At 39.9% G+C, this 25,647-nt stretch overlaps 3 protein-coding genes and 2 long non-coding RNA genes across 9 annotated transcripts; 2 read left to right on the top strand and 3 right to left on the bottom strand.

Moving 5' to 3' along the window:
- Positions 1-53: 53 nt before the first annotated feature.
- LOC133470521 (zinc finger protein OZF-like) lies at positions 54-2,468 on the bottom strand. The gene is made up of 2 exons (XM_061758984.1): positions 2,328-2,468; positions 54-2,095 (listed from the first exon to the last, which is right to left on the bottom strand). The coding sequence occupies exons 1-2, from the start codon at positions 2,362-2,364 to the stop codon at positions 849-851; spliced, it is 1,284 nt and encodes a 427-aa protein (XP_061614968.1). The 5' UTR covers positions 2,365-2,468; the 3' UTR covers positions 54-848.
- Positions 2,014-8,157, top strand: LOC133470528 (uncharacterized). 4 transcript variants are annotated; one of them, XR_009786009.1, is made up of 8 exons: positions 2,014-2,152; positions 2,355-2,493; positions 2,731-2,881; positions 5,894-6,253; positions 7,062-7,166; positions 7,336-7,401; positions 7,792-7,897; positions 8,062-8,157. It is a non-coding gene; the product is annotated as an uncharacterized LOC133470528 (long non-coding RNA). The 4 variants fall into 4 exon arrangements; XR_009786007.1 differs by having other exon boundaries at positions 7,317-7,401; XR_009786010.1 differs by lacking the exon at positions 2,731-2,881 and having other exon boundaries at positions 7,317-7,401.
- LOC133470527 (uncharacterized) lies at positions 4,346-6,926 on the bottom strand. Its single transcript, XR_009786006.1, has 2 exons — positions 6,428-6,926; positions 4,346-6,176 (listed from the first exon to the last, which is right to left on the bottom strand). It is a non-coding gene; the product is annotated as an uncharacterized LOC133470527 (long non-coding RNA).
- LOC133470526 (chymotrypsin-like elastase family member 2A) lies at positions 8,044-10,535 on the bottom strand. Its single transcript, XM_061758993.1, has 8 exons — positions 10,451-10,535; positions 10,279-10,373; positions 10,099-10,205; positions 9,668-9,796; positions 9,466-9,602; positions 8,459-8,610; positions 8,227-8,376; positions 8,044-8,121 (listed from the first exon to the last, which is right to left on the bottom strand). Exons 1-8 carry the CDS (start codon positions 10,482-10,484, stop codon positions 8,104-8,106), a joined length of 822 nt encoding a protein of 273 aa, XP_061614977.1. The 5' UTR covers positions 10,485-10,535; the 3' UTR covers positions 8,044-8,103.
- Positions 10,536-11,139: 604 nt separating this feature from the next.
- On the top strand, positions 11,140-15,575 carry LOC133470524 (Golgi reassembly-stacking protein 1-like). 2 transcript variants are annotated; one of them, XM_061758991.1, is made up of 8 exons: positions 11,140-11,538; positions 12,378-12,458; positions 12,537-12,740; positions 13,670-13,756; positions 13,832-13,962; positions 14,511-14,604; positions 14,678-14,756; positions 15,085-15,255. In XM_061758991.1, the coding sequence occupies exons 1-8, from the start codon at positions 11,473-11,475 to the stop codon at positions 15,114-15,116; spliced, it is 774 nt and encodes a 257-aa protein (XP_061614975.1). In that variant the 5' UTR covers positions 11,140-11,472; the 3' UTR covers positions 15,117-15,255. The 2 variants fall into 2 exon arrangements, with proteins under 2 accessions (XP_061614975.1, XP_061614974.1); XM_061758990.1 differs by having other exon boundaries at positions 11,150-11,538; positions 15,063-15,575.
- Positions 15,576-25,647: the final 10,072 nt, after the last annotated feature.

The following is a 25,647-nucleotide window of genomic DNA, read 5'->3' as shown; positions in this document are numbered from 1 at the left end:
AAAAATTACACGAGGAAAAGGTCACAAGCAAAAACAACAAGAAAACAAACCACTCAAACATAAAATGATTGATTTTCCTTTAATGTCATCTTTCACTCTTGTAAAGTTGTAGGAATGCCATTTGTGACGTATTTTCTCGCAGGCGATTCAAACAATTTTTGCCGTTTGCGGCATTTCTCGAAATGCAGGCTTTTCATCTGTATAGTGCATAAAGGGCAGTATTTCTTTTGTAATGTCCGTGGGCGCTCACCATTTTGCAGTGTGTTGTTTGTATTTAATTTGCCGAACAAAACACCTCATGAGTGAGGGAAGGTTTACTCTCGAGATGGGGGGGGGGGGGGGGGACTTCGTTAATGGTCTCACCTTCGGTTTGAAGCTGAAATATTCCCACATCGGGTCTGTGTCATTTGGCTTTGCAATCACCTCTTTTTTCCTAATCAATTCTATTACATCTCCTTGCGTGTATATGCTCGCGGCCCTGCCTCTGCTCCCACGGAGACAATGACACTGGATGACTGACAAAATGTATTCTGTTCATGTCACTTTAAACAAACATGCATGTTGAGACGGTGCACAGAGGGAATCTTCTTGTCTCTTTTGGATGCATAGCAGATGCAGAAAACAAGCACACATGCTGCACATATCCATATCACAATATCCAGGCCGGGAATACTAGGGTTGCGCGCTGTGTTAAATGTCATTTTTAGTACATGTCACGGGGCCACAAAAAAAAAAGATTGACACAAAACTAGACAACAATCCGTGGAAGTTACAGCTCTTCAGAAAATATCAATTCAATAATAATAATAATACGTGGTCTAATTCTGATATGGAGGTATGGTACGGGACTACTGTAAAGCATTATGTCTCCCTTCATCGTGTGTCCGCATGTGTGCAGCCAAGCTGCTCCGATGAGCATAGCTTCCATCACAAACTGAACAACTGAAGGGTTTTTCTCCTGTGTGTGTTCTCACGTGTGATTCCAGATGTCCCCTTTGATAGAAAGTTTTATTACAAAATACGCAACCAAAAGGTTTTTCGTCTGTGTGTTTTTTCATGTGTGCCCTCCAGTTTTGCTTAAAAAAGAATGTTTTGGCGCATAATGAGCAACTAAAGGGTTTTTCTCCTGTGTGTATTATCATGTGAGATTTCACAGATTCCTTTCGAGAGAATCCTGAACCGCAAACTGAGCACCGAAAGGGTTTTTCTCCAATGTGTGTTTTCATGTGAGATCCCAGATGTCCCCTTTGATTAAATGTTTTATTACACAATGAGCAAACAAAAGGTTTTTCTCCTGTGTGTGTTCTCATGTGTGATTCCATGCTTATCTTATGGTGATATGTTTTACCACAAGTTGAACAACTAAAGGGTTTTTCTAGGTTGTGTGTTTTCATATGTGATTCCAGATAGCCCCTTTGATGGAATTTTTTAGCACACAACAAGCAAACAAAAGGTTTTTCTCTTGTGTGTGTTCTCATGTGCTTTACCATGCCGTCTTTTAGAGTGAATGCTTTACTGCAAACTGAGCAACTAAAGGGTTTTTCTCCTGTATGTATTCTCATGTGTGCTACCATGTTTGGCTTTCGAGTAAACATTTTACCACAAATTGAGCAGCTGAAATTTTCATTACGCATGCGATGTCTCCCGTTTGTTTGACAAGTTTTGTTCGTCTCCTTTTCAGAGCATTTCAACTGTTTCTCGTCACCTTCACAGTCTTGGCTGTTGCTCAAATGTTCTTCCATGTCATCACTGTCTGACAGTGGAGCTAAGAGGTCATCTGGTGGTGGTCCTCCACAGTGGTCTCCACTTGAACTCTGATGATGAAGCTGTGACCACTTGGGTGATTTGTCTCCATCATCCTCCTTTTTGATAGAGACACCAGTCAGTGGCAACTTGCTGACATCCAATTCTTCCTCTTCCTCTTTAACATAGGCGTACTCTGGATCCTCCTCTTCCCTCTTAATGTGGTGAGGCTTTGTATCTCCCGCTTCCTCGTTAACATGGGGGGGCTGTGGATCCTCCGACTCCAAGCTGCACCTCCCCAACTGTGGCTGAAGGAGAGATTCTCCCTGACGACCTATAAGCTGCTGGACGTCTGCAGGACAGGAGCAACACAAACACACTTGAGATCACACGGGTCAAATGTGATAAGGTATGACGTAGTATTAAGTAATAATGAAAAAAGAAATTTCCCTCTGATATGTGTTCGAGTGAGTCTAGCAAAATGTGTACTAGAAACTGAACAGGTAAGTTTTTGTTACTCGTTTGCGAAGTTTTGTTGCCAAGAGTTGTCTCCTTTTCAGAGCATTTCAACTGTTTGTCGTCACCTTCACTTTTTTCGTTGCGCCTCAAAGGTTCCTCCATGTCATCGCTGTGTGACAGCGGAGCTCAGAGATTGTCTGGTGGTGGTCCTCCACAGTGGTCTTCACTTGAACTCTGATGATGAAGCTGTGGGCATTCAGTGGTTCGTCTTCAATCTTCATCGAGACACCAGTAAGTAGAGTCAGAAGTGCTGTCTTATGATGACATATACACACATTAGCAGTGGCTATTTTTTAACCAATCAGATTTTAGATTCACCAACCCAGGCCTGCTAGCTGGCTGAGAGTAACATTGGCATTTTTCCGTACTCTTGATTGGTTGATCAGAGCTATTATTAGTCTTGCGATTTGTACATTGACTGACTGAGAAGGACAAATGTCAGACATTATTCAAAAATTCATTTTCAAGGCGGAGATTTCATGAAAAAAAAGGACATCAAAAAGGATAGGTCGGCCAACACCGTAACTGGCTGGCTTCTTTCAACCTGAATAAGGATACTTATTCCGGTATTTCCAGACCAGCACAAATATGAGCTCTGACTACACAACAACAACTACAGGTACGTCCCAATAAATAAGAATATGGTATAAAAATCTATTTATTTAAGGACTCATATATTATACAGATTCATTAAACACTTGGGGAAATGTCAGAGGGCAAATTCCTGCCTAATTTCTACATAAAAAATCACTTTCATTGTTTCATGATTGTTTGTGACATAATATTCTGATTCCTAGAGATGGTGAATTTTGGGGTTTTGTTTGCTGTAAACTACAATCATCAAAATTATACATACAGTATATTTTTTTTAAAAATCCCGAAATATTTCAGTGTGTAGTGCTTGTGTATGAGTTTGACTTTTTGAACTGAACTACCTAACTAAATGAAGCTTTTGACACTATTCTAATTTATTTGGATGTACCCGTATGAGCTCTGACTACACTATGTATGTTTTTGTTATGCGATATATTGTTTTTTCATTTTACACATGATACACGCATTTAGACAATGTCGTTGTTTTGACAGTTAATTCCATTTCTTGGACAGCTGGCTCTTACACCGTCTTCATAATCTGGTTTCACGTTTTTTGTAACACGGACCTAGTATAACGTTTTGCACGCCATTATTAGATAAATATATGTCTTCTATAATTTTAAGTCGAAGTTTAGAGAACAGACCTTCACAACACAAGCGTGTTGCAAACAGCTTCCAATTGTCGTCGTTGTCGCTGGGTCTCCTCTCTCTCGACAAAGTTGCGTCTCGTGTGAAACTCTAATTCTTCAAAACAGCACGGAAATTTCGCCGACGGCCGCTTCCTTACCAACTCTTCCAAAATTAAGCAAAATATGTTGGAGATAGTTCAATGACGACAACAACACTTTTGCTTCGGGTTTTGTGGTCGATTTAAAGCGTTGCCTGGATTGCTGCTATGCTAACTTCCGCAGTTTAGTTTTCTTCTTCTTCTACGCGTTTAACGGCGGTTTGCACATTACCGCCACCTATTGATATGAAATGATCACTGCTTTAGTTTACAATTGGAACTGGTCTTTTGCAAAGGGGGAAATACAATTTTAAAAATGATAAACGAAAGAGCTCATGTTTAAAAAATATTTTATCTAGTCATGTTGTCTTAAAAAAAGTATTTTAGTTTATTATTTGCTTGTTTTCTAAAAATTCTTCTTTAATGCATGTTTTCATTATACGTTCTAAGTATTTAAAGTCCTCCACCGTCGCTATCTCTTCTCCCAGTAGCGTCACACTTCTCTCTCCACTCCTGTCATTCATGCACATATTCTGTCTTACTACAGCTCCTAATAATAATAATAATAATAATAATATAATGCTGTAACTGAATTAATACTGAATTTAAAGCAATGAAATAAATAACACTACATTGTATGGCGGTGGGTGAATGGTTAGCAGATCCGCTTCACAGTTGGGCACCGGCCTTCCTGTGTGGCGTTTCATTCAATGGTTAAAGCTTACCGTTGCATTTGGATGAATGGATGATGGAGAAAATTAGTATATGTATCCAAGTATGGCAAATTTATTAGGGAACAAATCAGTTTCTCGGAGCTTGCAGCCATGAAAGTATTAAAGCATTCAAAAACTCTCCTGACACTCAAGGAAGGAAGCAAACATAAAATACGTGATGATACAGGAATGCGTCCTATATCACGTGTCCTAGCACCTCACTGTGGCCCAAGCATAATACTGCACATCAACCGAGGGCATAAATACTGTCCCTCTCAACAATTTTGCATGTTCTCACCGTGCCTGTGTGGGTTACCAACTCCAAAAAATTGCATGCTAGGTTAATTGAAAACTCTTAACTGGTGTGAATGGTTGTTTTGTCTATATGTGCCCGGTAATTGGCTGGTGACCAGTTCAGGGCGTACCCCACCTCTCAGCCGTAGTCAGCTGGGATAGACTCCAGCACCAACAAATACATCCATCCATCCATCCATTTTCTGAGCCGCTTCTCCTCACTAGGGTCGCGGGCGTGCTGGAGCCTATCCCAGCTGTCATCGGGCAGGAGGCGGGGTACACCCTGAACTGGTTGCCAGCCAATCGCAGGGCACATAGGAACAAACAACCATTTGCACTCACAGTCATGCCTACGGGCAATTTAGAGTCTCCAATTCAGGCATGTTTTTGGGATGTGGGAGGAAACCGGAGTGCCCGGAGAAAACCCACGCAGGCACGGGGAGAACATGCAAACTCCACACAGGCGGGGCCGGGGATTGAACCCGGGTCCTCAGAACTGTGAGGCTGACGCTCTAACCAGTCGGCCACCGTGCCGCCCAACAAATACAAAGTAAACCAATTACCGGTCTTTAGGAGAATACACACACTCAACAAAAACAATACGTGGTCTGCTTCGTATTATGGAATATTGAAGGGGACTACTGCAAAACATTTATTTTCTCTTTGTGTCCGCATGTGTGCAGTTAAACTTCTTCGCTGAGCATAGCTTCTGCCACAAATTGAACACTTAAAGGGTTTTTCTCCTGTGTGTGTTCTCACGTATAATTCCAGATGTGACCTTTGACAGACTGTTTTAGTAGACATTGAGCAGCCAAATGTTTTTTCTTGCGTGTGTGTTTCCTCTGTATGTATCCTCGTGTGTGAGTTCACATATTCCTTTAGAGAGAATGTTGAACCACAAACTGAGCAACTAAAATTGTTTTTTCCCCTCTGTGTGTTCTCATGTGTGATTCCATGCTTGACTTTTGATAGGTTTCACCACAAGTTGAACAACAGAAGGGGTTTTCTCCTGTGTGTGTTGTCATGTGTGCTCCCAAACCCTAAAAAAGAATTTTTTGCTGCACAATGAGCAACCAAAGGGTTTTTCTCCTGTGGGTGTTCTCATGTGTTTTACCATGTTGTCTTTGAGAGTGAACGCTTCTCTGCAAACTGACGTACCTAAGGGATTTTCTCCTGTGTGTTTCCATGTTTGCCTTGTGAGTTAATCTTTTACCACCACTTGAGCAGCTCAAACGTCCTTTACATGTGTGTCGTCTCCGGCATGTCTGATAAGTTTTCCCGTTCACCATCGTCTCCTTTTCAGAGCATTTCAACTGTTTGTCGTCACCTTCACGGTCCTCATCGCTCCTCAAAGGTTCTTCCATGTCGTCGCTGTCTTGACAGTGGAGCTGAGAGGTTGTCTGGTGGTGGTCCTCCACAGTGGTCTCCACTTGGAGCCTGATGATGAAGCTGTGACCATTTGGGTGGTTCTTCTTCGTCATCACCAGTCAGTGGCAACCTACTGACTTCAGCCTCCTCCTCTTGAACGTGGGATGGTTGTGGATCCTCTTGCTGGAAACTGGAGTATACAATCAGCTGCTGAACGTCTGCGGAACAGGAGCAACACAAACACAACTGAGAATCACACGGGTCAAATACCATAACGTATGAGAAGTGTTATGAGGTCAGAATGATCAAAGTGCTGTTTAAATAAAACACCTAAGCACAGACACGTTTTGTTTTGTTAGTCACTAAGAAATGGAAAGTGAACACGAAAAGAAAGACCTTGCGAGTCGTGTGTTTGCACTCCCTTACAATACATTGTTGTAGATATTAAGTCGAACTTTAGTGAACAAACCTTGGACGCGTGAGACAATTTGAGTGTCGCAAACAGCTTCCAGTTGTCGTCGTTGTCGCTCGGTCTCTCTCGCTCCACAAAGTTGCTCCTCGTACGACGCTATCGATCTTTCAAACAGTCCGAAAATTCCGTCGCTCCCTTACCAAGGATTTCAACATTTTGATGGTGTAGATCGTTCGATGATCACAACAACACTTCAACGTCGCACTTCCGCGTTTTCTTCTTCGATGGTGGTTTTACGGCATCGAAACACCATTGACGACAGATGGCCGCCATCTTGCGGCGGTTTTGCTGAGAGCCGAGGAAAGAAGAGTTTCCAGTTCAGAATCCAAATCGTTTTTACTGAACGCGCCACATTTCACTGTCGGTAACGACAAATTTTTTTAAAATTAACTTTTAAGTCGTTGGACTCGTATTACTTACTATTTATTGTTCTTTATTTACTCTTTTATGTACAGTATTTCAGTTTTATATTTGAGCCTGAGAACTAGAGTAGACTAACTCCATTTTTGTCAGTTAAGTACAGAAATGAATCGTGAAAAGATGAATACTGCTAGAAATCAATGTTTAGTTCTAATTTTGACATTTACGGGGCAGTCCTATATCGCACTGAACACTTTTCTTCATTCATCAGTGCGAAACTGTACCAACTCACATTTCCAAGAGGGCCGAGGCCATTTCACCTGTCGCAAAAACATCCCAGAAAGTGAGGTTCTGAGATTGATAGAACACTCAGAAAGTAAGTAGTGCTTCATTACCGGTGCATCTGTATGTTAGTATAAGTGAATGGTGTTTAACATGTTACATGAAATGCTGATAGATTAGACTGGCGTTTGGATTTAGACCCCTTAGTGCACTGTACTTCCCCCCCCCCCCCCCCAAATCCCAGTTTGTTTCTTTTCTTTGAGGCAACCTATGATACTGACTGGGATTCAATCGATGAAACTGAAGATGATGACAGACCTCAATTAAGGGTAATAGTGCAACCAATCCCAATACCCCAAATGGATGTCTGGATGAATATCCAGTATGATACAAAATTTTAAATCGTCATCATCAATCAATCAATATGAATTTAATTCATTCCATGACCATGCTTGTAACTTAAAACACTTGTATCTCTAATCATCTTGCTCCATGAATGGAAATGCCATTAATCTATTCCAGCGTTCCCCAAAAAAACAACAAAAATTATGTTTATTTTAATGCGGAAAAATAGCACTCTATAACGTACTTTATAAGAAAATGCAGTAATGACAAAGCTAAATGTAATCTAAATAATTAAACCGTTTTTACAAAACCTTTTTGCTTCAATTCAATGGTCATGATGCTGCTCCTTCTGTTGCGTGCACCTTTTCCACCAGGAAGCAGTATAATACATACATGCATATACATGGATACAGAGGAGATGTCACAACTCCTCAGCAGTAATATGAGTCATTCTTTGCAGAGGATAAAGAATATATTCCTGTGAGTATTGTTACATCATCATGTCTTTTTGTGTTGCTGCATCATTTGTGTTCAAATGTCCGTTGCTTAAAGGGTACCCGATGAAGTTACCCCACTCTAGATCTCAGTGGGTCATGTATTATTTATTCATTAATTTTGACACGGTATTTTTTGTTTGAATATAGTTTTTATTTGATACACTGTATGGACTCCCCTGAGTGTGCTTCCTATGCACCCTCTATAACCTGCGGGTAAAACACAAAAAGACAGAGACTAATTCAGTAAGTAAGTAAGTAAGTGAGTAACAATGATCATATGATAAGAGCTAAAAGTAGCATGGGTGTGCTTACAGAATAAAGCCAGTCCTGGAAGGAAGAGACCCGGGTGAAGACGGTGGGTTTGGAAACTTGGTTACACCTGCCGGATGGTCCGTAACTAACCACCCCGTGGATCCTCCACTCGTCGTCGGTGAAGCAGTTTAGGGGTCCCCCAGAGTCGCCCTGGTGAGAACACCCACAATAATGCCACACTGAGTTGTTATAAGGAAGGCGGATAGATTGTAGAGGGTGAACACAGTCGCACTTGACAGCCTGAGACGACTCCGTCCCCTCCGGCGCACACCATGCTCCTCAGGGCGATGCTTCCCCACCACTCCGGCTGGGAGCAGACCGAGTGCTCCACCACTTTGATGGGGGACACCTGCAGAATGTCGGGGGTGATGCTCGATGCTTCGTCTGGGCAAATACAGGAGTCAATGCGATTAGTAGTCGGACAAAAATACTCAAAAGTATTTGGACGAAATGACATTTCTTTGCATACAAAAACAGATTGTACTATTGGTTTATTTAACAGTTTTTGTGAATTTAATATATGATTAGGCGGCACGGGCGGCCGACTGGTTAGAGCGTCAGCCTCAAAGTTCTGAGGAGCGGGGTTCAATCCCCGGTCCCGCCTGTGTGGAGTTTGCATGTTCTCCCCGTGCCTGCGTGGGTTTTCTCCGGGCACTCCGGTTTCCTCCCACATCCCAAAAACATGCATTAATTGGGGACTCTAAATTCCCCATAGGTGTGAATGTGAGTGCAGATGGTTGATTGTTTATAGGTGCCCTGCGATTGGCTGGCAACCAGTTCAGGGTGTACCCCGCCTCCTGCCCCATGATAGCTGGGATAGGCTCCAGCATGCCCGCGACCCTAGTGAGGAGAATCGGCTCAGAAAATGGATGGATAATATATGATTATTTTTATTTTATTTTAATTGTTATTTAATTTGATTTGTTTTACAGTATTTGTTTTCTTTATTCTTATTTGTTTTACTGACTTTATTTATTCTGCTTTCATTGAGTTTAATAGTTGACCTTGTGAAATTTCATTTGAACTTAATTCGATTGCATTTCATTTGAATACAATTTTATAATTAATTTGAATTTAATTTCTGTTTATTTTATTTTGCTTGATTTATTTGATTTTAGATACATTTTGTTTTATTATTATTATTATTATTATTATTCAATTTTATTTAATTTGGATTTTCCTGTTAATTTTATTTCATTTGGTTTTTCTGTGAATTTATTTTTACTTTATTTTACTTACAATCCATGATCCCCCAGCCGGTGATGAAACAGGTGAAGTCGTGAGGCATCATTTCGTCTGGCCTGGGCAGGTTGCCGATAGCAACGAAGCCGTTATCATAAACGGGCTGAGCCAGCTTCAGGAGAGCAATGTCATTTCTAATCGAGAAGCACACATACCTCATTAGGGGGTTGATGCAACTTAACGGGTTCGTTAACGTTACCCAATGCCGAGGTTGCCTGTCCACTTGGGGTGCACATGAATCTTCTCGACTGTGATGAACTGTTCACTGCCGTCATACTCATACAGGTTGTATTCTCCCACCACCACACGGTACTGACTGGCATCCTGACTGACATGCATGTAACAAGACAACACAACAACTCAACCAGAATAACGTAAGGTAGTGGCTCAACAAGAAGCATAAGGTCATAGAGTTGCCTAGTCAGTCTCCAGACCTAAACCCAACAGAAAACGTGGGGGGAGTTGAAGCGTCGTGTTTCCAACAACCATAAAAATTCGAGTGTGTTCTTTCTTTGAGTTCCAAAGAAAGAACACACTCGAATTTTTATGGCAAACTTACAAATTAAGCCGGGGATGAAAAACTTATTTTCCGCTACTGTGTATTATAAGCAATAAGCATTGGTGCCAAACCTGAGGATACAATGAGCCGCCGTCAGGATGTAAAAGGCATCGATGATGGAGCCTCCACATATGTGACTAAACGAACCTTCATTGTACGAATCGAGCTGCAGGGAAGCCTGGAAGAAAAGACAACAAAAAAGCAGTTGCATGGCAAATTTAATTTTATTTATTTATTTTTTTAGGGCTTACCTGCCATTTCCAGGTGTTCGGTTTAGCATCACTGCCTCCTATGACTCTCTGGTTGTTCACATAGTGGTTAAATGGTACCTGGGCACCAATCAGCCCTTTTGAACATGGTATTAAAACCATAAAATATGTTAATGTTACAAAGTTGTTGCATCGGATAAACAGAAATTCTTACCGAGGCAGCAGAGGAAAGTTGCAAGCCAAATCATTTTGGAAGAACAAACACAGAATGGGGTTCCAACATTTTATACTTTAGTGGGACCTTCAGATAGATAACTACAGTGCTCTTTGCCAATGTGCAAACACTTTTTTTTTTTTTTTTTTTTTACATAAAAATAATAAAAATTAGCCCAATATGTCATACTATCCATGCAATGGTCATTACATCCATAAAGATGGTCATTAGAAAATCCATGTAATGTAATCTATAATATGTTAGCTGATTATTTTTTTATTATTCTTTTATTTCCATGCCAATTTTGCAAGCAGGGCCCGGCCCGTTATCATAGGTGGGAAAAGAGCAGTTGTTGTTCTATTAAAATTCAACTAAAGCATCTGCAACGAGCATGACTCCCATATATAAAATTCCCAGTTTGAAATGCCGTTGCAAGGTCAAAAACTGCAAAACTAATGTTAGCTGTTGCTGATTTGCAGTATTTCAGAAGCAAGAGTGTGACAAAGGAAATTAAATATCATAAACAGTAACGAAAGAATAATGTTGATACATTGTCTTCCTTTTTTTGCATTAGGATTTTATAATTTATATTTTTATTACTAGTTTGTTTTGTTATATTATCGTTATTATTCACAGTAGTCATGCTGTTTTGTCATTAAATGTGTCACTGAGTAGTAGAGTGTGTTAATAATAATAATAATACATTATTATTGTTGTTGTAATTAATTGCTGTACTGTAGTTCACACGATGAAAACGCTACAGAAGAATAGCATTGACATTGTTTGCTAGGCGACGGCTTAGCAACAGCTCGACACAGACTAAACCAAACGATGCCAGAGTGCCGATCGCGCGCCCATTATATGCACTAGCGTTCGATCCTTTCTGGCATTGCTATATATTACTTTTGCCTTGCCGCTCCTCAAACGCCTGTCGCCGCCGCGTCCAGCTCCTAGTTTTCTCTTCCCGTGACTCCAAATGTGACTTTATTTCGGTGACATCATTATAGGAGTCAGCTAGAGCAATGGGCTTAGTCCAAGGCTCGTTTTTGTCCCACGGGATGGCTACAAGCGGCTACCACGTCCACGGGGTACGTGCTAACTTAGCCGGAGTAGTAGTTGTCAGTAAGCTTGTACACAGTACAGTGTACAACACTCATGCGCTTCACCTGTTTTAAGTGTCACCTACCTACACTGCTTACAATTTTAACACTTGTTTATAATATTGCTTGTGGTGCAAAGTTGTTGCATTGTCATTAAAAAAACAAAACTGTGTCCGGGTAATAATATCCACCTGCGATGAGGTGGCATTTGGCACTTGGCCAAGACATGGAGACGTTTAACCCTTCTTTTGCTGTATGTTACCACGCAAATTAAGCCTCTTAAAGTTGAAAAATCCAGATAAAATATATTTTTTACAAATTTTGGGATGAAGTTTATTTCACTAGGCTCATTTCTTTTTAAGTTACTAAAATATATATATATTTTCCAATATGCAAAACGCCCATACATGGGTTAGTAATATCCTATGTGCGTGTTTGCAAGTTGCAAGAGCAAGAATGAGGCTAGCAGAAGAATTTTTATCCACCTAAATGTTTGACATTTCATAAAAAAAAATCCAGATCTTTTAATTATATATTTTCTTTTCATTTCTTTTTATTTATTTATTTTTTTTACATCTGTTAACACTTATTAAAGGGTGTTGAGTATACCCTGTATGGGTGTTTGCAAATATAAAAACAACTACATAATATATAATAAAAGGAAGAAAATAAAAATGAGTTGAAAAAAAATCTTTCTGTTATGTAGTTAATTAAAAATATAACTTTATGAATCGTTTGAATATTTTATTCAGTTATTATTTTGTGTACTACTACAGGGGGATTGCATAACACTAGTAGTTCTAGTACCACACTTGTTTGTTTTCTAGATACAAGATGGCTCCCCTGCTTTCAAGGCTGGTTTGGAGCCATTTTTTGACTTCATCGTCTCCATTGGAAACACAAGACTTGTGTGTAAACACATTGAAGTAGCAAACCATACGTTGGGATAGGTCATGGTTGTGTACTAATATCTCTGGTCTATGCAGTGTAAAGAAGGTGACTTATTGAAAGACCTGCTGAAGGCCAATGCGGAGAAGGCCGTGAAGCTCCAAGTGTACAACACCAAGACGCAGCGGGTGAGGGAGCTGGAGGTGACGCCAGGCAACATGTGGGGGGGCCAGGGCCTCCTGGGGGCTAGTGTCCGCTTCTGCAGCTTTGAGGGGGCCACTGAAAATGTCTGGCACGTCCTGGTAAGCAAGCAACAACCAAACCAGACTTATTTTTATTTTGTTCTTTTACCAAAATAGCTATCAAAAACATGTCATCTTTTAAAATGGATGTGTTGCGTAAAAGTTAGAAACTTTTTCAGGACTTATAAAGAAATAGTAGTGGAGTAGGTTTGTGAGGGTGGGGGGGGGGGGGGGGGGGATCGGTTAACTTTGCTAAGCAAAAATGTATGCCCCAAGGCAGTAAAAAATAATAATAATTGCATATTTGCACTACCCGGAACCATTTGGCCACTGTCCATGTTTACCACACGGACATTTGTTGCAGACAGACACACTGTTGGGCCCATAAGGAACATTGCCAAAAATGAAAGAGGAGCATCTGTAAATGATTTTTAAGACACTATTAGATGTGTATTGTACATATAACATGATGTATGAGTGAGTTGAGTGTTACTTAGTTGGTTTTCCCCTTCCTAAAATGATAATCACTCGCGAGCTAATGCTAATTGCGAATGCTTACCGTTTAGCAAAGGCTGATTTTGTTGTCTCAAATTCTGCACTGTTCATACCATACACTCAGTACCAACATACACTATGCAGTTTAAGTATAGAAGTCCAGGCCTCATAAATGAGAATAAAATGCTACTACTAAAGTAATTAAAAAAAAAAGAAATCTGGGGGGGGGGGGGGGCGATTACGCGAGTCCTCTACAAAATATCTTTAGGATAATCGATTCTAAAAAGATAGATAAAAAGATAGTGACAGCCGTTGTCTGGGACGTCCAAAATATAATATTCATGTAGTGTTAAAAAGGTCATCTCTTCCCTACATATCACAATTTTCTTTTTTGTCCTCGGTGTCCAAAAATCCACGTTTTAGCAACCCAAACTTTTCACACCGCAATTTGAGAACGACTAAAAGAATCCATTTAGATCTTTTCCTTTTGCCAGAATGTCGAGGTCAACTCCCCCGCAGCCTCCGCCGGCCTCGTCGCGCACGTCGACTTCATCGTGGGAGCTGACCAGCTGTTGCAGAGTGTACGTCTATTTTGTCCGCAGTGAAAACATTTAAATTCTTTAGCCAACCTTTTTTTTTTTTTTTTTTTTTTGCAGACGGATGACTTCTTTTCTTTAATTGAAGCCAACGAGGGCAAACGGCTCAAGCTGCTAGTGTACAACACGAAGAGTGAGCGGTGCAGAGAAGTGGTGGTGACGCCCAATGGAGCTTGGGGTGGGGAAGGAAGGTACGCTATTCATAGGGACAGAGGCCCTGTTGCAAATAGTGAAAAGCATGAATAATTTACGCCCTCCTTAAAAAGGTTTATTATCGTTAAATGTCACAAGATGGCTGCAATGCACTATTTTTGTCGAAATGAAACTCTACTACTCACTTCAACATAGTTTCGTGACACCAGGATGCGCCGAGATGGCGCCAATGTAATGGATGTCCCATACCACCCCACCAGGCCCCGCCCCTTAAAGGCTTCAGCATGTACACAGACACTATAACATGTAATTTTCTATATATTTTATGCTTGCAACCTTTTGGTGTGCTGAACTACATTCACAATGGAGTAAATGTGTGTTTTAATAAGTTTAAATACGTTTAAAGCATGTGGGAGGAGTAAAACTACAAAAAAAAAAAGCTTTTATTGTCTCTATCGCATATTTTCATCTACTGCGTGTGGGTCTGGAATGTATCCCCAGCGATAACCGGGTTCACTGTAGTTGTATTTTTTAATAAGCAGTAAAATCCGCTTGTACTGTGTCTTATATTTCTATGACATCTTAGCTTAGGCTGTGGTATCGGCTATGGCTATTTGCACCGTATTCCGACCCGTCCACCTCCAGCCAGCGTCTCGCCATCTGAAGTGGATGACAACGAGGTATGCTTCATTTTGAAAAAAAAAAGTTGTTAGCTTTTGATGAAGCAAGTGTAAATGTGTGTAATGTTCCCAGGTGCCTTTGCCAAGTGGAGATAAGCTTTCTGAGCTGAGCGAGCAGCATCACTGTGGAACCGGGCAATCGGCAGACTGTGGTAAGCTTAATATTTATCTTAATCATATTGTCTGCAATAAAATATAATAATTTGGAATAAAATAATATCTATCTTGATTATTTTTACATGCAAAAAATTATTTTAAATGAAATTAATATAATTACATATCTGATTACATTATATAAGATGAGATATCATAGATAATTTAAAAAGCTAAACAAATCTAATGATTATGTATGCATCATGTTGTTAAATAAATACCTATACATGTTGATTATAACAATAATAATAATAATAAAAAGATTATATTCCAGATTGAAAAAAGACTGTTGACTTTATATCCAGATTTCTTCTCCATCCCCCAAAGATGTCCTGAATTGGACTCGGAGTGCCAAATGACTGAGCACGCCCAAGTTGTAGAGCCGAATGAGGAACACTGTCACGGTCCTGTGGTTGCCACAGAAACGCTACCTGCCATAGAGGTGGGACTCACTGAGCCTATCTTCAACTCTTGATGCTATGATGTGCCTAGAATAATTGGCATAGCCACACTAGAATAGCAAAAAAAAAAAAAAAAAAAGGTTGTCACTGGAACTTCTTTGTTGCTGCATATGCTAATTTGCACATTTTACCTACAAAGATTTAAGTTCTTTTAATGTGGGCATTCAGTGAGAGCACTCACTACACTGTCTGCAATCTCAGGCATTTAAGGTATCGCCTCTTTGCCTTTTTCCAACCTGGTTACTTGCATACACATAGCGAGGAATCTTGTGTTTGTAAAGGTTTTAATCAGAGAATTATGTCATTGATTTTAACAACGGGTGCAAGATTATTTATTAAACCTCCTGTTAATTTGAACCATATAAATGTTAAATGTGTTTGCATTAAGGTGTGTCTTTGTGCATGAATGTATATTTGCAACACAAAAAGTTATAAATGAGACATTTCCGCTACCACTTTCAGCCCCTTTTCACTGCCAGGTCATTTAATGAAGCATGTAACTCAACTCAACATGTGACAATGGCTGGTCTTCCAAGTTGTTTTCAATTCAAAAATATATCAAGAAATACAATAGTCACTTTCTTGCTCAAACCGTCACCATCATAAACCATTTATTAAATCTAAAGGCCATGTTTTGATTAACATAACTCAGACAAAATCCAAAAATGGCAACAAAAAAAAATTCACTTTTTTTTGCCATTTTGTTGAAAAATGGCAAATTAAAAAAACTGAAAAAGTTGGACTCAGAAAGCAAAAAAAAACAAACCAAAAACTTTTTGCGATGGTGAATTTTATTTGGTCTTTCTGTCAGAAAACTGTTGCAAAGTTTCTTTTTTTTTTAGTTGCTAAAAAACACATTGAGGTACAGGAGGGCCAGGAAATCTCCCACAAGCCCATTAGGGTACCTACCCAGAAATGGCCCCCCAAAAAATAAAACACTTTTTGTAGGTGTTGAATTTTCAACAATTTTCTTCAGGCAGCTGTGGGAAAATGGCATTTTTTTCCCAAGATGCTAAAGAAGCTCTTCGAGTTCCAGGAGTGAAGGTTCCAGGGAACCCTTCCAAACCCACACCTGTCTAGACCCAGAAAAGGCAAAAAAAACCAGAAAAACAAACAAACATTAAATTAACCTTTTTTCTGGGTGGTGAATGCGCTGCTATTTTGTCAGGTGGCTGTGGCAAAAATTGCAATTATTTCAAGTTGCTAAAAACACACTGTCACAAATTCACGTATGAATTAACACAAATTCGCAAATTTTTCAGATTTTCAAGCTTTTGTACACTCACTGACCTAAAATTGCATGATGTTCCAAGTTGAATTTGCATCTCCTTCAGGAAATTTATAGAAATTCCACTTTGAGACAGCAGGTGTCAGCAAAACAACATCTTAACTATTGCTACTACAGCCTCAAACTGAAATACAAAAAAAGACTGACTTATTATGAATGTTGACATTAAGTGTTAAGTCTGTTAATAACGTATGACAAAAACTCTATCCTGTAATTCGTCTGTAGTGCGTTAGTATTTTTGTGTTGAAATAGTCTTATTATTTCCGGTGTGTCATTTGAATCCTCATCATAATGGGATTTCCTCCCAATTTTCCGGCCCATCCCCGAGATGACACCCAGACATAATGAAGAAAACTGGGGTAGTGTGAGATGCAGCAGAAGTGGAGCGAATAAGCTTCAATTATTTAGCAAGGCACTCCTCTGTGGAAAAGGGGGGATGGGCATAAGGCAAAAGAGAAATAGCATGTGGGCTTGAAACATGAGTAGGATTTGTTGTAAACCAACAAGAGATTGCGAGAGCTTCTCATTATTCACTTCAGGAGCCACTTCAGTGTGGTTTTATTGACCTGCTTGCATTACTATCTTGCTGTATGTCAGTGTGCCAACTGTTAGCATTTTATCATGGTATCTGACCACTGGGCACGGTGTAACATTTTTAATCATCTGCCTTTGTGCTATCTACAGGATAGCTTCTTAGCTTTCTATTTTGATATAAATTAGCATATCAACTGTTTGAATGTTAGCATTTCATCAATTGTCATTTGAAATAGTACCCAACTACAGTGAATTATGTAAAATCCCTGTATTAACACTATCTGTCCTAGAGATTGAAGCTTTACTATTCAGCATCAACGTTTAGTGCTTGACGTCGACTAATTGCTAATCACATATTTTTGGCATCTAGGGTTTCAATTTGCCAATTTACAGAGGACTTTTGACTCGACTGTCAGTGAGCGGCCAATCAGGCGACACAGTCTTCATACATCTGTGCGTCTCAGAGTGAGCAAAAATAAGATGGTGGTGGATGAGAATAGCGGTTAGCCTTGCTAGTTTGGGCTATTACGATCGCCGCTAGTCTTAATGATTCATACCAGTGGTACCTCAGGATTGGTGGCAAATAACGAGGGCACACTGAAGCTCCATCTTCGTTGCAAAAATGTTAAGTCTCATAATACACAGACGACATCTGCGTGCTCACGAAAACTTCGTCAGAGTCGAAAATCCTCTCTGTGGAACACAAGATGAGAAAATATCAATGACATCGTCGATTAATCTACTTGTACTCATCTTAAATCTCAATACAGACGACTACAAAGAGTCTTTGGTCATACAACCCCTAATCTGTACTCAGGCTGCTATATTGTTATAAGGTAGCATACGAACTGTTAGCATGTTAGAATTTTATAAATTCAAATTCTTGTACCATAAGGCGTGATGTACAATCATTAATAGTCTGCCTAAGTGCAATCTGTACTTAGGTTGTTATATTGTTATAAATTAAACTGTTAGGATGTTAGCATTTTACCAGTTGCCATTTAAAATGTTGACCGACCACAGGTCACAATTTAAAATCTGTATCACTCTTTCAATCACAGATTGCTATCTTGCTATAAATTAGCATTCCAACTGTTAGCATGTTAGCATTTCTCCAATCTCAACAGATTTTAGAATGTATAGCACGTCTACTGAGGCATGAGATTTATTCATTTCCAACAATATTAATCAATATTTAGTGCATTATCAGTCACAGATCATTGTTCAATGGTTTAAGCAAGCCAAACTGAAGATATTCAACCCTACTGTTAAGTTTGTTTCTCACGAACAGTAAAATGGCCCTGACCTTAGGTTTGCCCTCCCATTGCCCTGTTAGCTTTGCAAGACATAGCATTGTTAGCCCGAGGCTGGGGGAGAAACCACCGGAACAACTGCAGAGCCTCGCCGTCATTACCCCTCGCGCTATCTCGTCTCTCTCTTTTTTTATTATGTTGTGAGTGTTTCAAAAGAAGCGATGACGCATCTGCACCCGCTTGTCATCTCGTCTTTATTTCAGGCTCACAGGCACCGGCATCGTGTTCAGCACCACTGCCTCGTGCCTTGTCGCTACAGCGTGACAAATTGTGGATTAGATGAACTTGCAACAGTGGAAAAACGACAGTGGGAAGACGTGTAGACGGAAAAAGATTATGACAATTTAATTATTGCTCTTTGGGAATGTAGTAGGATTTTGTTAAAACAAAAACAAAAACGCATAGTAATTGGTAGAACACTGACGATTTTCAAACTATTTGTAAAGCTTTAGTGTTGTTTTATATTATTAATGAATGTTATTAAAAATGTGTGTCCTATCACCTCAAACTTAACCTAAAACTGAAATTATAGCAGTAGTCACAATCATAGCACCTTTATTAGCAGTAAATTTATGTTTACGATGTGTTCTTTGGGTCACGGTCACATTTTTCCATCCAGTAAAAATGGCGGGATACAGCACTTTGTCCCAAGCCCCCTCTGACTCATTTAGCTCTTGACTGGGAAACATCTTGGAGGCTTATACATGTGCCTTGAGCAGATTTCGGTTCATTGCAGTGCAATGTTCTGTTTTCTTGGTGACTGAGGTGCCAATTGCCTTCAGCTCATGCACAAGTTTCTGCCGTGTGCTTTGCAGCTTCTCCCTTAGCTTTTTCTTCACCATCCTCACTTTACGAGTCAAGATATCACATCGAGCCCCAAGACCTAAGGCAATTGATGGTCTTTTGGGTCTTCCGCTTTCAAAAACAGAAAACTGTCCATTTCTTTTAAGTTAACAAACTTGCATATTCAGCAGGATATAGAAATAATTATTCCCAACGCTGTACATAAAGTATGCCACAGTGCTACAAAGATTGATAATATTCTTTTTTTTTTACAGCAATCCTGCTGAATAAGAAAACAAAAGTGCAGTAGCTATGCAGGCGTGTGCTACATGTAGAAAACATATCACAGGCAGGGAACGAGTGCCTGTGTGTGTTTTCCAAGGCTGTAATTACATTCATTCCCCAAGGCCTAAATTCATTAGAAGGCTGTTTTTTTTTTTATGTGCCTTCTGTCGTCATTACAACCTCAGGCTACATGCATTATAGCTGCAGTCCACGAACAAAGCCCGAAGGCGTCCATGGCAACCGTGTTGTTTGTTTGTTGCCTGTTGCCGTTTTCTCTCATTAATTCTGAGGGTGTGACTTATGGTCACTACGATATGAGGAAAAATATACAGCACTTGTCCTCATTAGTGTGGGCGGGTCAATATCCCCGCTGACTTTGGGCGAGAGTCAAAGTCCACCCTGGGCTGGACGGCAGCCAATCCCATTCACACCTAGTGACAATTTACTCCACTCAATTACGTTTGCTGTTTTCCTAAATAGTCAATGAAACTTCCAGTGAATAATTATTTTTCTCATCAACTATGATACAGTATGAGCTTCTATAGTAATGGGGATTGAATGGGGGGGGACACACCATGATGACAACAGATTTTTGTGTTTGTGTAAAATTACTCAAAATACTGTATTCAAAAATATAAATGGGTTGTAAAGAACTCTGACAAAACTGTCACATTTCTGTCATTGCATCAAAATCATTTAAAAAAAATATATATATATTTTAATGAAAAAAAAACTATTTCCACCCCAAAACAAGCGGCTCTTGGATATCACCTGAACAACTTACATTCCTTGAACCTATAAGTCTGTGGATTGTTTTTTTTCTTTATTTCATTTCAGGATTCAAAAATTCCTCCCAGTGCATGCTCCACAGGTTCTCAATAGGGTTAAGGTCAGGTAATGGTGGTGGCCACAGCTTGAGTTTTTCTAATTCAATTTTACAGATAGAATTAAAGTAGATGTGAATAAGACTTACTCCCTTGAGTCCTCTCTCAGTTGCTGTTTGGAAGTATACCATTACAGATCTTGATTTTAAGGATGCTATGTGAGTTCTCAATAGGGTTGAGGTCAGGGGATAATGGTGACTACACCATGTGTTTTTCTCCCATTATACCCATAGCAGCTAAAGCTGTGATAGTAATTTTGCAGTGTCAGATGATAGTTTAATGTTAATTGACTCTTTGGTGTGGAAAATATTTTTGGGGAAAATCAGTCAGCATCATTGAAGGCATTGTTTAGAGGTCCTGCAGAAATTTGGATTTGTCTTTTATTGGGTGTACCTAATAAAGTGGCCTGTTAGCACAGATAATACAAAAGCTGCATTTTCTCCCCCCGCCCTGCCTCAGAGTCGCCCTTTACATCTGAAGGCGACTGTCAGTTCACACGCCTCAGCGGAGCCCCCTCAAACCTATCCCCCCTGCCACCCTTCAACCATACTGTTTTTTTCTGCTGTGTGTGTGACATATTTGCCGTGACACCGCTGCCACTGCTCAGGCTTAGTTCTGACCCGATTTGGGTGGGCAGCAGGGGTAGTGGGCTGCCTCTCAGTGTTAGCCTAATTTTTCTGCCAAGTTTTCACACTGCAGGGACAGTGTGTGTGTGACACTGTCCAACATATAAATACAGTGTGCATATACATTGTATACAGTCGAGCACGCTCTTCATTACAGAAAGCTAGAAAATCTGACATTTATGAACGTGAAAAACAATAATGGCTTGACAAAACTGTGAGATGGTATCAGGTGTCTGCAAAATGGTGGAGGCGCATGTGTGGAACGTTATGTGCAAGCACTGCAGTGGCTCATGTGATTTGTCGGCCACAATTGTTGCTTTGGCACTGACAAATGACTGTGTGTGCTCGTGTGTTTAAAAAAAAAAATACACTGATCCAGCTGATAGCAGAACAAAAGTTTTTTTATGTGGTGATGCTTGGTGCATGTTGGATGGAGGTGGACACGTGTCAGCTGTCACAACAAAATAGAGGCTAGACGTAAATAAACACTCCCTTCCAAAAGTATTGAAATACTAAGACCAATTCCATTACTTTTTTTGTGTATTTGAGGACTGAAAACATTTGGCTTCATGAGATTGATCAATAGTTCTGGTTTTATTTGCAAAACTAGCATCCATGTGTGGTGTTATAGCCCTTTAGACAACAGATATTTTAGCATAAACTTTGCAACAATGCGTAAAAACAGACAACATAATAACACTTACAGGAATAGATTCTTTGTCCTGCAGCTTACTGAGTCAGGAGTTGTGAAACTCTTCTTTTTGTATTGTATTTCTGTCTGTGCTATACTGCCTCCTGGTGGCCGAGGCACACACGCCATGAAAAGCACGTCAATGGGCACCGAAGTGCGAACTCACGATGAATGAATAAAATTGATTTCGCACGGTTATGATTATAAAATGAAAAGGGGCGAAATATTACAAATACCATTCAGTATGACCCACCCCACATTTAAACATGTTATTTAGAGGCAGATCGAGATCAAGATGCGTATGGAAGAATAGACTTCTGTGTCCTTGACTTTTATTAGATGGTGCAGGTGTACCTAATGTTGTGGCCTCGGCTTGGCTGGGTATTATGAGCGCATCCCAACCCACGTCACACTTGTATTTTTGCTTTTCCCCTCTTCTGATATACACCAGTTTGGCTTGCAAGTATGAGTCATCATTGAAGCCCTAATTTGGGGGATACACACTTATGCTGTTATCAGGTTAGGCCAGATGGCAAAGAGTCAGCCCCCCCCCAGACCACATGCACTACTAATGGGGCATCAAATCAGTGACCATCTTTGGTTTTAATGCATGACATTAAGTGGTTATTAGCGTGTGCGTGAGCAGATGTGGAACAACGACGTTAGACGGTAATGACGGTGATTGCATTGGAGGACAGGCGTCCAGGGCAAAAAGGACCTTGTTTACCGAGTGAGAGAGGCAAACAGAAGGGGCAAGTGTGTGTGTGTGTGTGTGTGTATGCAGGTTTATACGTGGGTGTACGTGCGCTGAAGAGTTTCCATTGCTGTCCCATCAGTCTTGTGACTCTCCCCACACACGCAAACATAAAGATGGACGCACGGAACGGGGTTCCTAATTCTAACACGGAGTTCTGGAGGCGTAGAAGGATTGCAGGTTAATGAATGGATTATCTTAAAGGGGCTTTATAAATATTTTATTTGAGTGGTTATCAATGTGTTAGAAAGCCTTAATAAACTGCTATAAATCGTGAGGTCCTTAGTTTCCCCTCATGAGATTATTATGATGGTGATTTGAGATATCTATCTAATCTATTATTATTATTAACAGTTCCTAATAGTAGTCAGCCCAATAAAACGCTAGAACCCCCCCTAAAAAAGGCAGAAAAGCCTACTGGAACAGACAAATGGGTCAAAATGAATGAGTCTAGATTGTTACCTACGCATGTGTTAATTTGACATTCTTTTTGTTCAAATATCAGAAATAGTTTGAGGGGAGGCATGCATTCATTGCAATGCACCCGGTGGTGACTTCATTTGAGCCAACCATTTTATAAGAGTAACCTTTTTGTGTACCGTTAAATGTTTTTGTTTAACACTTTGCTCCACGTAGCCAACTAAATATACCTTTTAAAGTGTTGGTATAGCGATCATCGTGTAGTCTTTAATTGATGGTAATGTCGCCCATTGCCATGGCAACCACAAATCCTCATGCAGGAAGTAATTACATGGCATTGCGAGACCTGCTAAAAATTCATAGCGTGAATGATTTGTCGCCACGCATTAAGTAAAAGCCCAATGTTAGGGAGAGAGAGTGATGTCGAGGTGTTCCTATTGTTTTGTCCGCTGGTATCAGCCGCAATGGCGATGTAAGCAGCAGAAGCGGCTTGTTATCGAGTGCGCTACGAGCTTGCCTGGATGGTGCACAAGCTGCCAGATGCTACCCAGGCCCTGGTCACAACTCTTCATGCAACTCGACTTAAACACACAAGTACATGTACAGTGGATCTAAAAAGTCTACACACCCCTGTTCAAGTGTCAGGTATTTATAGCTGTAAAAAAATGAGACCAAGATAAATCATTTCAAAAGTGAGATTCCTCCGATGCTGTGGAATCTCTCTCTTTCCACATTTTTTATTTGCCCTGAAAATGTTAACTTTTGTTGCAAAATATTAAATTTTAATTTGACTTTTTATCTTAAAAGATAGGCTTTTTAAAAATATGTATATATAGTTTTACTTGCTCCATCTGCTTGGTCCCCTTTGCTTGCATCATGCTAAGCTATGCTAACTTGTTTCTGGCTCACATCAGTGTGAATTGTTCTCATGTGTCCTCGCAATTTTGAGACTTTTGTCAGTTCAGTTTTTCTTTTGGACACATTTTTCTTGTAATATTACTATTTTCTGGATTTTTAGGGTACTTACAGGATAATTCTGGAATTTCCAAGCCCCGCTGCCCTCTCACAGACACATGCAAACACACCCTTGCTAAGCCGGGCCATCACAGCCTCTTATCTCCCTTTGCTTTATTCAACGTGGACACAGGAGCCTTTTATCTTGCTTCGTGATTCAATAATAAAATGACTGTAACGTCTCCACAACACACACACACACACACACACACACACACGCCTGGCAGTTTCACCATACATAGAAAATAGAATGTGGAGCTCTATTATGAGGTTAGGTGACATTTGAAGGATGACATCAGATACATGTTCATGCAGGTAATTTTTTTACAAATAAAAACATAAAACAATGCAGGTACGGCAAATGTATGTGGCTTTATAGATGTCTATGATCAAATGGCAGAGAACCAGTGGTACACAAGAAGAATAGCTCCTATGAGGAATGTGAGATAATAAAAGATGCTTTATTCTCAGCCTGGGATTCGGCACATTAAATCTGCCGCAGTGAGTTAGCTTCACTTCAGTTGGCTTAGTGTTTTTGCAGAATACAAAAAAGCAATATTTTGTGCACCGAATAATGAGAAATCATACAAAAGTCAAGCATGTGTCACATTGAATTAAACCTGCTCAATTTTGCCACGTTAGCTTTATTTTGCTTTGAAAATGCTCTATTTCGCCATTAGCGCTTTATTTTGTCTTGAGTATGCTTTCTTACTCTAGAAATGCTATATTATGCCACCAAATACATTGTATTTCCTTGCAAATGCTGTGGTTTGCCTTGAAAATGCTATGTTTCCATACAAAATATTTTGCTTTCCCCTACAGGTTTGTTTAGCCATAACAATCTATTACTTTGTCATAAATACAAGATTTTACCTTTTAAATAATTCAGTTTTATCTTGAAAATACCCCAAATTAGCATTTTGCTTTGAATTTTGCAGCATTTTGTTTTGCTTTAAAATGCATTATTTCACCAGAAAACACATTATTTTGGCATAATTTTTTTTATGTTACCCCTTTACCATTGCAAATATTATCTTTTGCAATGATTTAGCTTTAATGTACCATGAAAATGGTGGATTGCGCCAGAAAATGCTGTATTTATTTTGCTGGGTATATACTGCATTCTGCTATGAAAATGCTGCATTGCTCCAGGAAATTTGCATTTTCTCTCGAAAAGGATGATGCATTTAGCCACAATTCTTTTAATTTATTTTTTGGGGGCATAATTGCTACATTTTGTCACATATTTTCCACTAAAGGTTTCATTTTCCCGTGGTAGTTTTATTTTACAATGAAAACACTAGATGTTACACAAAATGCTATTTCTCTTAATTAAGTGCAGTATCTCGGAAGCTCTAGGCACAGCTATATCTGTACTTTGAGTACTCTTTCCACCTCTGTACATGAAAAATATACATCAAAAAATGGAGTAATGGCCATATTCAATGCTTTTATTGGGTAGATAAAGCTTCAGTTACGATAGGCTGCACTTAACTAAACTATCGACACACACGTCATCATCGCTCGGCGTGACTCATCCGTCACTTGGCCTCAGCCATCAACGTCGCCTTCCCTCTCTATCTTCCTCTCACCTCTTTCGTCACACCACACAAACACAAAAAGCTCTGCGGAAAAACAGAACATAATAAAATGTCATCTGCAAACAAAAAGATGCCAAAACAAAATAAAGCCCTTTGATCTGATTACTAAATAATGTACAGGGCTGCTTGTACAAGGGTCGCTTGTCACACAGTATCCCAGATGTCGCATTTTAGGTTATTGTACTGTGTGCAAGGCCGCCCCTGTTGACGGCCGTGTGCCTCTGTCTGTATGCCTC

This window comes from Phyllopteryx taeniolatus, chromosome 20 (genome assembly GCF_024500385.1).
Source record: "Phyllopteryx taeniolatus isolate TA_2022b chromosome 20, UOR_Ptae_1.2, whole genome shotgun sequence".
Taxonomy (NCBI): domain Eukaryota; kingdom Metazoa; phylum Chordata; class Actinopteri; order Syngnathiformes; family Syngnathidae; genus Phyllopteryx; species Phyllopteryx taeniolatus.
The sequence above is the reverse complement of the archived record's forward strand: the minus strand, read 5'-3'. Positions and strand labels throughout refer to the sequence as shown.